Source organism: Ammospiza nelsoni, chromosome Z (assembly GCF_027579445.1).
Source record: "Ammospiza nelsoni isolate bAmmNel1 chromosome Z, bAmmNel1.pri, whole genome shotgun sequence".
In the NCBI taxonomy this organism is placed as follows: Eukaryota; Metazoa; Chordata; class Aves; order Passeriformes; family Passerellidae; genus Ammospiza; species Ammospiza nelsoni.
In genome coordinates this window covers 32807188-32823452 of record NC_080669.1, presented here as the reverse complement: position 1 = coordinate 32823452, position 16265 = coordinate 32807188, and the positions used below count along the sequence as shown (strand labels likewise).

The window sequence follows — 16265 nt, the reverse complement described above, 5'->3', positions numbered from 1 at the left end:
CACATTAGTATGAACAGTCTGATTACATAAGGATACTGAAGGAACTCAGAAGCCACTACATCAAAACTATAAAAAACTGTTCTGGAGGAGAGGAAGGGATGGGTACCATTTTTACCTCTCTCTCTGCAAAATGTCTCTCAGGGAAGAAGAGGGTAAAATTTAGTTGCTGATTTTATCTATGAGGTGCTTCTTGGAGTACTGGGACATCCACAATGTAAGACCCAAGTACCAGATTACGCTGATGGACAGTAGTTTTGTCATAGCACTCCCAAGCAAAGGAAAACCAAGTAATAAAGAGCAAACAAAATTGCAAAATCTGAAAATAGTCATTAATGATTCTTGGAGGCTTTTTTACAGCTAGAAAGGAATCAAGCATCTAAATATTCACGCACACATACAAATCAGCACCCAAAGCAAATATGCAGCTTCATGACCTGCAACAGTCCTAAAACATCTCAACCACACAGGTATTAACAAGTTTACTCTAGCACACTGTCATCAAATCTGTTATTATTTTGAAAGCCTTGAGCCACAGGTTGGGTTCCAAAATAGACTGTTGTGGGTTATCCAAGGAGGTAGCTAAGCACACAGAGCTATCGCTTCACTTGCCCCTACCCCCATCTCCTAGGAGGACAGAGGAAGAGCAAAGGGAAAGTGAAAGCAAGAAAATTTGTGAGTCAAGATAGAAACTGATCAGTAAGTGATGATGAAGTGCAAGAGAGAAAGAAAATAAAACAAAAGAGATGATGCAAAAGCTATTGCCTACCACCTCCCAAGGCTGACTATTGCTGAGCCAGTTCTGGGTAAAATACAGCTAAGTCTCCCTAAACCTCCTCCTCTCCCTTTTTATTGCTGAGCATCACATTATGTGGTATGAAATCTCTCTGATTAGTTCAGATCATCTGCTTTGTTTCATGTTTGTGTCTCCAACTACTCATGCATCCTCCGATCTATTTACTGGGGGTTGCAGGCAGAAAAACAGAAGGCCTGTCACTGTACAAAACACTGTTCAGAAAGAGCAAAAGCATTACTGTCTTATTATCATTGTATTGGTCACAAATCTAAAACACAGCACCCTCGGGGATGCTATACAGAAAACTAACTTCATCTCAGCCAAACCTAGCATACTAGCATAGCTAAAACCAAATATCTAACAGATAAAACAGCTCAGCCTGAAGAATTATCTTGAAACTGACTAGAGAAAATATAACATTACTTCAACTCATCTCTTTTGTGACTGATTGTGTATTCAAACATCCATTACAAAACACCTACATACCAGAGATTGGCCAAAGAGTATTCTACAAAGCTAGAAATTAAATTTAATTGTCAAATTAAGTACAGGTGACAATTTTATCCATCTTTCAAAATACAGCTCAAATTTTGGCAGATTGCTTTTTTTACTTAGTCATTTAAATAAACAGCTTATAATTAAATACCTGGCATTTCTTTAGTTCCCTCTTCAGCTGAAGTATTGTAATGTGATGTGGTACTGGGCTGGTCTCAGTGCCTGTGTCAGCCTCCTGGATGGTGAGAGCTTCCTTCCTTACTTTCTGTACCATAGTGATCCAGCTCTGCAACCTGTCCCGCTGACTTCTTCTTAAGCTAACATCATCATACAAATCAACCAGAAAAGGTAAGGCTTCATCTACACAATTTCTGTAACTGAAACATTGAGCCTGAAGGTGAGTGAGCTGCTCCTCAAGTGAACTGATACGGGCTTTTTCTTCATTTAAGTCATATAACTGCTGATTACGGGCCTGCTGGCTCTGCAAAGCTTCCCGAAGCAATCTGATTTCAAGTTCCATTTCATCAATTCGGTCTTTTTCTGGGTTGTAATTTACTACTGGTTTATTTCTAATGTTTTTTACTCTGTTGGCATATTTGAGGGAATTTAAAGATTCATCAAAGTCCAGTGAGGATGGACTTATACATGTTATCATAACAGTCTTGGCGTTTCCTCCTAGGGAGTCTTTCAGAATACGAGTGATTTTAGCATCTCTGTATGGAATATGTACACTTTTTCTTTTTGGGTCTCCAAGGGCACTGATGACATTTCCCAAGGCCAAGAGACCACTATTGATCTGAACTGATTCTTTGAAGCGTTCACCAGTATTTCCAGTCTTTGCTACCCTCTCTGATCCTGCCAAATCCACAAAATGAAACTTTGAAGAAATTGAATCCTGTGCAGCATTCTGATACTCTGCAGACTGCCTCTGATGAATACTGATGGTAAAAATGGCATGAGATCGACTAGAGTGCTCATTCATCTGCGTTGTGCCTGTGTGACGAGCTGCATTGCCACTTTCCAGCAGGCTTATTACTTCATCTGCACATTCTACTTGGAATTCCTTAGCACCGACAATCACTTCAAACGCCAAACCAGATGAAAGTAAGAATAATTTAATAAATTCTAAATAGCAATAGTTTATAATGATAATTCTACAGCAATACCTATAATAGTGTATTAGAGAAAATACAAGCCTGCTATGGGTATGCCCTGCCTATGAAGTCATAGCATATGGCCATAGAAATTGAAGATACAATGTGTGCAAAGCATGAGATACAACACATCTGGGACCTGCAGATATTTAATGTAGGGGTCTATTGTGCCATAACATTTGAAACAGTGTCTTAGACACAAGACACAACTCATTTACACATTGCACACTGCACATTACCTTTACAATTTACAGCGTGCTGCTACCTAGAAAAAATATGAGCAAAATCAGCTCAAACGATATTCTGCCAGTTAAAAACAAGACTAAGAACTATAAAGTTTTTAGTAAAACTTATTCCAAGCCTGTACTAAGAAAATAATTTCTATTCTGAATAGTGCAGATAGTTGGGCCTTTGGGACAGGTATCTGTTAGTAATCTAATAAAGTGTAAGTGTACTTCTACCAAGTACTCTTACTAATACTAATCTTTTTTATCATATTTTTCTTTTAATGAGAGATGGAAAGCATCCTAGAACAAGAAGCTTACTCTAACTGTACCGAAGAAAATAAATAATTTAAAATGTATTGTGGGATCCTTTTGAAGCAATGATGTTGTCTGCAAGATTTGTGCTGAACTAGTGCTTTCTCCCAGCTACAGACAAAAAACCCATGACAGCTTAATATAACTGTTTAAGAATACTAGACTAAACACAACAATTAGAATGTAAAGAAAAAAAATCCGAACCTAAACCAGATTAGATACTTTGAGAATAAAATAACTCTGATGTGGATTCTTCTAGCATTTTCATGGGGTGAACAGGATACCTACAGGGCAAGTATTAATCTCAAAGCCTCTAAGAATATCTACTTCCCCTTCTCTTAATGAAGTGGTCTCTTCCACTCATTTCATTGTAAAAGGGGAGCAGATATTTACAATATAATTGACTTAACAATTGTAATTTTGAAGGAAGAAGCAATGGTTTAATCTTAAAATATTTATTCAAGTGAATAATCGCATACTATTTTGTTTCTAGACAGAACTTGCAGAAACAATAACTGTGTTATTTACTTTACCATTTGTTGCCACTTCCATCTATATAATAGAACATCTATATTGCTGACAAGCATCTAAACCTCAAACTGTTTCCAAAAAGCTAAACTGAGCTTATATTAATAATTTTTTTCCTTTTATTCATTAGTAGTGAATAAGCACTTTCAAGAGAAAGCAAGAATAATTTGGACAGAAACCGAAACACAAAACACCAAATTTGAGAGCTGGAATCCTACCTGTATTTCCCTTCTCATCTTCTCGAATATGTAGATATTTCACGGAGGTCTCCAAATCCAACAAATCTCGAAGTTCTTCCTTGTAAACCTCTATATAGGATACCTTCACACGGAAGTTAATATTACGATGTTCAGAAATATGATGAAATAATTCCTGAATAGCCCGTGGAATTATGCCCCTTTCATCCACTGCAACTGATGCTAAAATATAAGCACAAATGTCACAGAAAACTGAAGTCATTCTGTAACATAAATTACAAAGACTGAAATTTGAGAGAAGCCTGCAATATTTAGTATGCAATTCACTAAGGAATCTGAAGAGCTCATTGTTCACAAGAATTTTTGTAATGTTTTTTCGTGTGTGTGTCAGAAACTTTGTTTGCATCCAGTACTAGGATTCAAATCCAGTACTAGGATTTTAATTACATAATTTTATAGTTATGAAAGTTATGAAAAATATGGATTCTGCTTTAAAACTATACTCCTCAGAGTACAGATTTCTTCTTTATCCCTACTCAATATGGTTAGCAATGACATTTCAAGGGTTTGAGAAACTATAAATTCTACTTATATAAAGCAAAATCATCAGTAACATAGCGAGACAAGATTTATGACCAATGCTACCAGTAATTTCCTATTTTTTCATAAACATGGAACACTGGTGCCAAACTCTACTTTTGTTTTACATAGTCAGCATAGGACAATGTTTCCATTAATCATCTGTGTTCTTTATCCAAGACTATGGAAGCTGTTTGCCTATGAGACAACAAAAAGAATCTCTTTTACCAAAAAACTAACAGGTTGCTCACATCTAAGTATTAATTTAGTAAATATATTCATTAAACTAAAAGGGTGTAATTGCAGAGCTATGATCAGCCTTAGACTGTGACATCCACTACCAAAACAATTTAGCTAGCAATGGTACTTATAGGAACATTAAATACCTACTAGTGAAGGGAATGGAAGTGAAGTTACAACCATAAGCAGAAGAGACCAGTGGTATGAGGTTCAACAAAGCCAGCTGTGGGGTCCTGCCCTTGAGGCACAACAATCCCCTTAAGCACCATGGATTGGGTGGGGGCAGAGTGGCTGGAAAGGTGCTCAGCCAGAAGGGACCTGTGGGTGCTGGTTGACAGCAGCAGATCACAGGCCAGCCAGGTGTGCCCAGGTGGCCAAGAAGGCCAGTGGCATCCTGAGGAGTACCAGCAGTTGTGTGGCCAGCAGGACCAGGGCAGTGATTGTCCCCCTGTCCTGGGCACTCATGAGGTCACAGCTCCAGTGCTGTGTTCAGTTCTGGGCCCACCACTGTAAGGACATTGAGGAGCTGGAGTGTGTCCAGAGAAGGGCAACAGAACTGAGGCAGGGTCTGGAGGAGCAGCTGAGGGAGCTGGGGTTGTTTAAGCTGGAGAAAAGCAGACTCATGATAGACCGTAGTGCTCTCTACTACCACTTGACAGGAGGGTGTAACTGGGGGGAGGGGGGTCACTCTCCTCTCCCAGGCAAAAAGTGACAGCACAAGAAAAAATTACCTCAGGCTGACCTGAGGAGGTTTAGATTTGATATTAGGAAGAATTTCTTCACTGGTGGTCATCCAATGGAATAGGCCTAGTTGTCGACCTGGAAATGTAGGGTTAATGGTTGGACTTTAAGATCTTAGGGGTCTTTTCAAACCTACACAGTTCAGTGATCCTATGATTCTAAATAAAAGGAAGACTCTACCAAAATATTTACAATACTCTATTTATATCAATTTGGAAAAATTAAAGCATAAATTTCTCAGATGTCACAGAAATTTCTCTCAAAAGCCCCAAAAAAGCAAACAAATCCAACACAGAATGAGCAAGTAAATAATTAAGTGCCTAATGAAGACATTTGCAAGGTAAGATAAGTATAGTAAAAATTTTCAAAACCACTATATCTCAGAAAAAAAAGTTGTAATATAAACTGCATGTTAAAATGTGGAATGTGAAAGAACACTTAACAAATTGGGGTTTTCTTAGATGTTTTTGGTATAGTCTAATTTATGGAGAAGTTTTTAGAACCTTAATTATCACATATACAATTGGAAGTTTTGGGTTTTTTTACTACAGGTTTTTGCCTTGATCCTTAAAACTATGCAGCATTATCTGCTATGTAATAAATATTTAAGTTGCATAAATGCACTCTTTACCAATTAAAAAATCTCCAAAAACCAAAAACCTTTCTATAACCTACCAAAGTGGTCACCACCGATGGTGTAAGTCTTCCCAGAACCAGTCTGTCCATAGGCAAACACTGTAGCATTGTATCCTTCAGTCAGAGACACTAGAAGAGGCTTAATACAAACAGCATAAACTTCTTCTTGGGTTGAGTTTTTGCCAAATACAAAATCAAAAGTGAAGACATGGTCCTTTCCAATGATAATTTGTTTAGCATTTGGCACTAATCTAACACACACTTGGTGGTTGTGAAGTATTTCTTTGGAAAGCAGAGGTCTGACTCGGACTGCAACTTTAACTGGGATCTCCTCCATGCCAGACTCCACCACTGTGTTTCCCACTCAGTATTCACATAGTCAAGAAGAAATCTGTCATCACGGCTCTGTTCACTTCATTCACAGCTGTCTGCAACTAAGAAAAAAGTTTTCCATGTTATATAATACAAAAGAATGTATCTCCTGAAGTGAAAAGCTGAGATTTCCTAAGGAACATGTAAGCAACATTACAATCTTGAAAACCACCTGATATAAATGATGCTCTATTAATAACTATATAATCAGTTAATAAATTATTTTTGCAACTATTTATTTCCAGGTTAGCAGACTTAAAGTTGCCTGATTTCCTATTTGAATATAACACAGTCATACAAAGCAACAATATTGTAAGAGTTTTAATAAACACTGTTGGTAAAGCAAAGGCTTACAATGGATCCTCTCATTTTCCTGTTCCTGCATTCATATTGTGTAGGCAACACAAATCAGTCAAACAAAACCTTTTTCTCCAGAAGTTGTATATACATACCGTCTTTCCACTTATCAAGCACCAAAATTTCTAACTCAACAAGCACAAGGAAGTGTAGTTTTAAATGTATCTATTACTACATGTAGAACATTCCTCCGATTTTGATCTGAAACTTTAGGCACATATGTAATTATTTTTTAGTAATTATAATTTTAGCATACATGGTTCCTTATACTGCCTGGTGCATATTCATTCTTACAGCATAGGCATTGCACAGGAGCACACTTGTAAATATTAAGGAATTGCCTTTCTTTATAGCTGTTTTTCACTAGAATTCAAAAATCTGCATGGGATCCCACACACATATTTTCTGTTGTTGTTGCTAAGTCTGAGAATTTTTGTCATGAAAGGTAAAGTTTGCTGAACTTCGTGCTCTCACACACATTGTCTTCAAGAAAGCTGTATTACTGAACAGGCAGAAATCAGCTAAGCTCCAAAAATTCAAGTTTGCTGAAAACTAATAGCTTAAAACAGTGTTATCTCATGGCAGTGAAGAGAAGAGCTTTTGCATTTCATTTTACTCCTTTTAATTTGAAGACTTGGCTGAACTTTGAAAAAAGAAGAGCCCCATTCTATTGACTGAGCGCAGGAACAAATAAGCAAAGCATGAGAATGACTTGTATCATTAGGGACATGGCCAATCAGAAACAGATACATAAATGTACTAACTACAGATTAAAAACACGTTTTGAATGATAATTGAAAGGGTGCATTATTTTTTTGCCTCCTAGCAAGTGCTGCTCTTAAGTGCCAACATTTCTTACTCTCTTTTTAAAGTTATATTCCTAAACAAACAAGTTAACAAATCATGTCCCGGGTGTGGCAGGGAAACCGTATTTCCTAAGAATCTACTTTGTAAAAGAACGTGGGAATATGAAACATTCCCAAAACATCAAGGCAAGAGAGACACTCGGGTGTCGACGCCCGCGGCTCCCACAGGGCAGAGGCAAACATACATGCAACCTTTTCGCTTGCAGGGATGTTCTGCGTGCGGCCCAGCGGATTTTCCGTGTTTGCAACGTCTCCAAACCTGAGGAGCGGCCGGGATCGTATCATGCGTGAGGGTCGGGAGCCGCTAGAGCCGCAGAGGCCGCCGTGCCGTGCCGTGCCGTGCCGTGCCGTGCCGTGCCGTGCCGTGCCGTGCCGGGCCGTGCCGGGCCGTGCCGGGCCGTGCCGGGCCGTGCCGTGCCGGGCCGTGCCGGGCCGTGTCGCGCTGTTTGCGACCCTCGCTAGGCAACGGCCGCTATGCCGGCCGCCCGCCGCGCGCACAGCGCCCCCAGCGGCGGGACCGGCGCGAATCCCCGCCCTTCTTCCCGCCCTGCCGGGACTCGGCCCCCTGTGCGGGAAGGACGGTGAGGTGTGTGTGTCCAGAGAAGCGCGACGGAGCTGGGGAAGGGTCTGGAGCACAAGGGATGTTAGGAGCGGCTGAGGGAGCTGGGGCTGTTCAGCTTGGAGGACGCTCAGGGAGACCTTACTGCTCTCTACAGCTGCCTGAAAGGTAGGAGTAGCAAGATGGCGTTCGGCCTCTCCTCACAGGCAACAGGTGCCAGTACAAAAGGAAATAGCTTCAAGCTGTGATAAGGAAGGTTCAGGCTGGACATCCGGAAAATTTCTTCACAAAAAGGGTGATTAAATATTGGAACAGGCTGCCTAGTCAGGTGATGGAATCACAGTCTCTGGAGGTGTTTAAGGCAAGACTGGACGTGGCACTCAGTGCCATGGTCTAGTAGACCAACTCGTGTTCGGTCACAGGTTGGACTTGACGATTCCAGAGGTCTTTTCCAACCTAAGTGATTCTGTGATTCCTCCCCTCGCTTCCCACTTCCCTCACTGCATGGACTGAGCCCCCCCATCTCACCCCTAGCAGTAAAAACACAGACACACCCTCATGGCACGTCTGTCACCACACTGTTTATTGGACGACTGGACAGGTTACACTTCCATCTCTGAGCAGTAAAGCATCTGCCAAGCACCTGCCACCTCTGTGCAGGTATGACAGGGGACAGGCAGGAACAGGGAGGGGCTGAGGTACACCAAGGTACACCACAGGATCTGCACACACATCTGGCTGTGCGCACAGGTAGCCACATACACCAATACAAAGGTCAAAGCAAGAGTAATAAACCCTACCTTAACATGGGCTGCCTGCAAAGTTTACACTGTTAATTCCAGTCAGGGCAAGCAAAAGATTAAAAGAAAGGTAATGAAAACGTAATAAAACAATAGGGAAAAGGCACATTGTTACTACATCACTAGAAAACAAGCATTTGATTTAACAGTTCCAAATTAGTGCATGACAAATCACCATATGAAAAAGCAAGTTCAAAAGATAAGGCAGCAATACAAGAGCTGTTGGACTAGACTTAGTAATATATACACCGTACTCGGTGGAACGGGATATCTTTCATCTCTGCCCTGTGATCTCTGGCATAATCCCAAAGATAATAATCGAGTAAAACTGCATTGATTTTTTCATGCATGTCCTGACCCTTCTTCTGATAGAGCTCCTGAAGGTGCTTACAAATCAATGCACAACACCAAATAGAACAGCCACGGATCTCTACCTCTTCTTTGTCTCCAGACTGGAAAACTGTTCCTGCAGACACAAGAGACAGCAATCCATTTATATGGAGCAGACAGGAGGACAAGGACTGACTAAATTTGTGAATTTTTCCCCTTCACATTTATTCTGTTGCAGGGTTCTAGTTCTCATGACTTACCCAGCAACTGTTAACAGTGTTGCTACACATTTTCTAATGGTTACTTTAATTTTACCATATTGCACTTAGAAGCTTCCTTCCCATTCAATTCAAGCAACAGCCTGGGTTCTAAGGAACTGCTTTAGGAGCAGTGTGTACTGCAAATCATATGATCATTTCTTTGCTTACAGTGACAAAAAAGATAGTCTTTTATAATAGTATACTTTTTAGTATATAATTATCATACTTCATAGTATATTTTCTACCAGGATGACTGAAGTCTAAGATTTTAAAATTGAAAACAAACAACCCCCCAAAGGAACTGAATGTAAAGAAAAACAGTGGAATTGTTTAAATGGTAATCATCTCATTAGGATTCATGGAAGGATAGAATGTCTATGATGTCTATTTAGTTATATAGATATGCATAAAGACACAAATACACGTACAGCCATTCTTTTAAAGTTCATGGGTGATTGCATTAATCTGTTTTTCTTCCTGAGTATTTCTGAAATTGCATAATAGCACTTCTACATCTAAATACAGTCATTTTACAGTGCAAAAGAGATTGGCTTATTTTTATTCACTAAAATTCATGGTTAGTAAGTATTGGGAAGATGAAATCATGGTTAAAAAATGAAATCATATATATGTTATAATTATAATAGTAGTTATATAATTATTTTTTATTATTATTATTGTTACTACTTTGCTTATTAACTAGCAGTTCAGAGGAATTCCCATGCTTTTACAAATTTGAATTAATGACAAAAATCATTGTTTCTTTTATGTAAAGTTCAAAAATTGTAACTATTCTCATTCTGAAAAGTGGTTTTGCAACAGCAGATTTTCAGAAATTCATTCAGAAACTCAAATTATCTTTGAATCTCTTTAATCTCTCCCATATCAATGTTTAATCCACAAAACAGTTAGGTCTTTATAAAAAAAGTAACCTTGAGATCTCACTCAAGATCATGGCTAGAGAAAAAGTTCCTCCCAGTACCTAAGAAATCCCTGGAGGGAAAAATGTGACACATAACCCTTACATGGACAATATATCACTTTTTAGAACTAGCCTTAGTCTACAATATCGGGCAGTAAGATTACTTGATATTCTCAAGGACAGAACAAACCTTCACGTAGTTTCTTCATTAATTTTTCAGAATACTTCATTGCTTTTAAGTGAACAAGAACTTGTGGAATTCTGTAGTCAGCAAATATTGTCAGACTGGATATATCATCAAACGAACCATCTCCTTTGCCTTCTAAAACACTCCATGTGTCAGCCACAAGTATTTGTGCCCGTTTGTAGAAAGACACCTTCTTTTTCTAAAGAAAGAAATTTATGGATTGTTTAAGTGCCTGATCAATAAATATAGCAAATAACCATTAACCATTTCATATTGTTAAGCAAACATTAGTTAATTAGAACAGAATAAAACTGCAACACTCTTAAATATCTTGAAATCTAAACAATATCAAAATGCAAACATGGATTATGTAGAATGCTCATAAATAAACTGAAATAAAAAAGTAACATAATAGAAGTTACTCCAGCAAATAAAAATTGTTTAGAATATGCCTGGATCTCAGAACACATTCAGAGTTGTTTACTGCCATTTGGTAAACACTGTAATTGAACAACAGCAACATTAATTTTCAGAAACTCTACAGTACATCCAACCTTTTAATTTGACAAGAGAGGCATAAGAGGCATGCATTGTACTAGACAATTAAAACATTTTGTTAATCCATTTATCTGTACTCTTAAAGAAATAGAATTCTGGTGAAAACTTTAATGAATGCTCCTCTTTGTTTAGTGCCAAGATGCTGTAACTATTCCTGACAGCAAATCATATTTTTTGTCCTTGAATGGTATTCTCCAAAAATACTGGGAAGTTCAACTGCATTTCATAGAACAACTTCCAAAACATCCTCAAAACTCCTGCCTTCCATATGCCTCATGCTATACTTGACAAAAATGCACAAACTTTCTTCTAGAGAACATAAATGATTTTCTACTTTAAACAACAAAACACCACCTTAAACATCACACGAGAAGTGGTAACAAGAAGTAAATTATTAACAGACCAAATTTTATCATTGCTCCTATGTCCCAAAGCAAGGATGTCATTCTTTCATAGCGTTAGGAATTTTCCAGTAGTAAAGTACTGATTGTCTCTAGCACCACACCATTTCCCAAGAGAAGAGGAAGGTGGAATTAGAACGGGCCTTTCATTTCATGCTATAGCTTAATTAGGAAAAAAATATTGTCTGGGACTCATGGCTGAGCAGATAAATTTATAATTTCATTGTTTCATTGTTAACGTTTTTGTTGTACAGAACATATTAAGTTTATACAAAAATCTCAATGTGAAAAGGACTATGAAGCATTTTGAGTAAATTTTCCCACTATTTATCAGAAAGCAGGGAAAATCACTAGGTGGATGATACTACATGTCAAATTGGAAGAACTTAAAAACTTCTTTACTGTGGAAGTGACAGCACTGGCACAGATTGTTTAGAGAGATTGTGGAGTCTCCTTCCTGGGAAATGCACAAGAACTTTTCTGGACACAATCCTGTGCCAAGTGCTCTGGATGTGACCCTGCTTGAGCAGGAAGGCTGGACCCACTTATGGTATAGTCCTTTAAACCCTTACCTAGTCTCTGATTCTGTCTGTGAAAGACTGTAAAGGTAGTTCATTTATCAAAAATGGAACTTTTTTCAACATGGCAATACAACTATATCTCTTTCATCTTTTTTTTTCTGCAACACTTTGCCTTTCAGGAAATAGTACCATGTACAGGAACATTTGCATCTTCTCTGCAGTACAATGTGCTAATATTAAGGAATATACCTAATTATGACCTACTGACATTAAAAGAAAGGAGGAGTATTGTGTTGGCAAAGAGAAAAATTTGATAGCACAGCCATTAAACAAAAAGCAAAAAATAGGATCATGAGAATTTTACAACCTCAGTCCCAGGTAATGGATGGTAAGTAAAAGATGAAAACATACAGTATAGGGGAAGATCAAAAAGGACTCCACTAAGTCTCTGTCAGAACACAAAAACCCTGATATATGAGTACAATATAGTCTAAAACTTAAACTGCTGTTAGGAATCAAATGCACAGCACAGCATCTAAATATGAATTATCCACCAAGGAGAAAAAAATGTTTTGGAGATTTTGGTCTTGGTTTGCATTTTCTTTTTCAGAAAAACTAACACTGGCCATTTCTGGGATTACATATGTAATTATTAAAAGTATTTTGTATATGTATTTGGAAAAAGATACAGTCAAAAAATTGTGCTAATTTTAGAAGCTTCCCTAGAAGGTCAGCTGCAGCAGTCTGATAGTATGATTCTAATGTATGACTTAACTTATATATATTTCTCCTTTGGAGAGTTACTTAAAAGCACTGGCTTGCTGTTGGATATTTCACCATCTTTCCAGTTCCCTCCTAACCCTTTAGAAGTCTTACTTGTGAGAGCTCAACCTGCTGCCATAAAAATAATGTGATCCATGTCATCACCTTCAAAATACACATCTTGCTTAGTGAAAGCAGAAAAAAAGCTTCCATATTCATGCAACAGGCTTTATTACTAAGTCAGTGCTTATGGTCTGGGATCATTTTTGGATCTGCTTTTCATTCTGTAGTCTGCTGCTGCTTTTAAGGACGCTTGCTTTATAAAGCACTCATCATCATCTCATGAAAGATATAACATCAATGAGTACAGTCACTATAAAAATAAGAAAATATCACTTTACTTAGAAAATATTCCCTTTTTGATCATAAAAATTGTCAAAAAATTACTTTTTACGTTAAAAAACCCAAATAAACCCAAATAAACAAAACCAGTAGGTCCAAAGAATAATTCAAAAGAACCTCTGATTTTTTATGTAAATATATTTTGCTTCACAGCAGGAGACAGAAGAAAATAAAATGACACCTCCTACTGAAGGGCAATAAATGCAATAGGTTCAAAGCTTCAGTGACTGGTATTCCAAGAAGCTGAAAAGACTGCACAGACCAGTAATATAGACTGTACTGTCACTAACAAAGTCTTCTAGATTTAATGATGTAACAGCAGAGTACTACTTCACATGCAACTGAGCACATGAGCTGCTACATAAGTCACAGGTGTTAAATGAAAAACATGCCTGTATAGGTGGAAACTGGGAGACAAAAAATATCATATGATCCCTGCTTAATTCCCATCAGTTTCTTTCAGTAAATGCTTCAGTATACTGTCAACATTTGTAAAACTGCGGGTTACTTCTAATCTGTAGTAATTTGAGTAATGCCTGTTGAATCAACAGCCGTTAGAGGGTGGAGTCCCAGTAGCTGTGCGTTAATTCTACCAGTTTCATTTCCTTCATTAGCTGCAGAGAGCCTTAAGGTAAAAGAAAAAGAAGATGGTGGGAGGAAGGTTGTCAGCAATACAAGGCAAGTGGGAAAAAAAAAAAGAAAAAGGATTCCCATTTTTCAGGCAGGAATTATCTCAAATACTATGCATTTTTAAGGAGTACAAAGAAAGTGTGATCTAACTGGGAACTCAGAATATACCAAATTAAATTACAGTAAAGTGATAAAGAAACAGCATATGAGAAAAAAGGTACTCCTCTGGTGGGAAAAAGAAAGTGACTCTTGTCCTGACTAGTTGTGGACTATCAAGTGTCTTTTACTGTTACTAAATAGTACGATTTTTTTCCAGAGCTTTAGAATTAACTTACCTCAAATACAGCTTCATCTCTGTAAGAAGGAAAATTTTCCAGTATGAGATGTAGCAGTTTCTGAGCACTCTTCTCACTCATTTTAACGCAGGTGAGGAAGGAACCTCCAAACTTCTCTAACAGAACTATTCCACTTTCGTTCAGCACCCGGTGTCTTTCTTCAGTCAAGGGCAAAGGCACTTCTGTGTCAGAGCGAAATACGTGCCTAACTTGGTCAAGCGTCATGGTGGCAAAATAGGATGCACTGGTGATAGGTATTCCTTCAGAAAAGTGAAAATAAGATAGTTAGGCTATCACATAACATAACATATAGACCTAGTGCAGTGGTCTGCTAAAGGAAAGAACTTCTATAGGAAGATCTAAGAAGTCCATCAACTCTTAAACCTACCTTTGCTTTCAGCAATAACCGCGTCCACAGAGCTGCTCACAATTAAAATTATGAGTGCATAAAATGTTTTCCTCTACAGCAAACTTCCAATATACAACCATAGAACTGTTGTTACTTTCTGTATGCAATTTCCCCAGCTGCTTAGTTTTCATATTTTAAGTGTGATGTATACATAGCACACTAGCAAATATAGTCAGTATATAGCTAGTTTAGTCAGAATAGGCCTGTTTTCCCATGAATCCTAACCATGCTGTGCGTTTACAAAAAGTGTCTTAATGCTAATACCCCCTTAATTTACTAAATAACTATGCAGAAAATTAATTAAAACCTTCATCTATATCTACTAACGGTTGGGGAGTATTTTTCTGAGAACAGCAAAAAGAGTGAGTGCTAAAGTACTGGGTTTAAATGCAAAACTTTAAAATACTGGTTTTAAAATACTGGTTTGAGGGGCATATGGGTTTTCAGATTTACTTTAGACACTAGCATTTGATTAGTCCAGAGGATTCTCACTTTATGCCTCATTTATTCATTTGCCATGGAAATATGCAAACTTAAGAATACATGTGAAATAACCCAAGTCACACACAGCTGACTACTGGAAATCCTTAAAGTCTCTTGAATGGAAGAAATAGCCCAGATACAGCCAAGAGTTAGGTAGTTTCAGTACAAGGGTATTTTGAAAGCACTTCCAGTTCCCTTCCCCAAGCTCAGCGGGACGCCTGCACACACACAGCTACCGACACGGCGAGCTGCAGTTCCCAAGAGCGTGTCCCAGTTCCGAGGCGCCGCCTTCATTTAATACACGACGCTCGGCTTCCGACGCCCCCCGCCCGCAGCCCCGGCCCGGCCCCGCTTCCCTGGCGCTCACTGACCGTCGTCCAGGGCCCTATTGACGGCGGCGCACAGCGACCAGTAGCCGCTGTAGGTTTTATCCTTGTACTTCACAAGGTACTTGCGCTCCTCCTGCTCGGACCAGAAGGAGAAGTTGAGGGTGTCCACCAGGAACACCCAGTCTACAGCCTCCTTGTCGGCGGCCCGGGGGTTCAGCTCGTGTAGGCTTTTCCACCCCGCCAGCCCGAACTCCGCTGCCGAGGCTTTGTCGAACAGGCTCTCCGCCACCCGTCGCGCTCCCTCCTCGTCCACGGAGACATCTTTGCTGTGCTCGGCTATGAACTTGGCGGACTCCAGGGGGGACGGGAACACCTCCATGCTTGGCAGGAAACACGCACGCTGCCGAGGCCAGCCTCTCCGCCGTGCTTCTCCGGGGCGCGCACGGGCAGCTGCTCCGCTCCGCTCCCCGCCCCGCTCCCCGTTGCTGCCGCTGCGCGCAGGCGCGGGCGGAGGCGGGGCCCGGGGGCGGGGCCCAGCACGGACGCCCGGCCCGGGACCGCTTGGGCCGGCACGCTCGTGTTGAGTCGCCCCCTGAAATCCTGCCAGGCTCGAGCCGTGGGCAGACTCAGCTTCATAGCAGACAAGTTTTCCGGAAGATTCCAATCGTTGTAAAAGAGACGGATAAAAAGAAAAAAAAACTGACTGAGGAACGAACAAAAATGTGCTGTTGAGTTGTTGAGCTCTTTTGCTCGATCAAAACAGGAAGAACCAAACGAAAGACGGTCCAAAACCCCTTTTAGATACATACATGAAGTTGGAAGCACCGAGAGAAATTGAGCCTGTTTTAGTTAACTTGCATTTTGCTCAAAACCTTAGCCT

At 39.5% G+C, this 16265-nt stretch overlaps 2 protein-coding genes across 2 annotated transcripts in view; both read right to left on the bottom strand.

Moving 5' to 3' along the window:
* The window catches only part of KIF27 (kinesin family member 27), a 31623-nt gene extending 23849 nt beyond the window's left edge, over positions 1–7774 (bottom strand). Inside the window, exons 1-4 of the mRNA XM_059492346.1 lie at positions 7683–7774; positions 5942–6336; positions 3728–3928; positions 1440–2368 (exon numbers count right to left, since the gene is read on the bottom strand). Coding sequence (XP_059348329.1) covers positions 1440–2368; positions 3728–3928; positions 5942–6239 — 1428 coding nt within the window. The 5' untranslated portion in view covers positions 6240–6336; positions 7683–7774. The remainder of the gene's footprint in view (positions 1–1439; positions 2369–3727; positions 3929–5941; positions 6337–7682) is intronic.
* Positions 7775–8615: 841 nt separating this feature from the next.
* On the bottom strand, positions 8616–15847 carry QNG1 (Q-nucleotide N-glycosylase 1). The gene is made up of 4 exons (XM_059492240.1): positions 15428–15847; positions 14165–14424; positions 10559–10754; positions 8616–9322 (listed from the first exon to the last, which is right to left on the bottom strand). The coding sequence occupies exons 1-4, from the start codon at positions 15762–15764 to the stop codon at positions 9090–9092; spliced, it is 1026 nt and encodes a 341-aa protein (XP_059348223.1). The 5' UTR covers positions 15765–15847; the 3' UTR covers positions 8616–9089.
* Between the last annotated feature and the right edge of the window lie 418 nt (positions 15848–16265).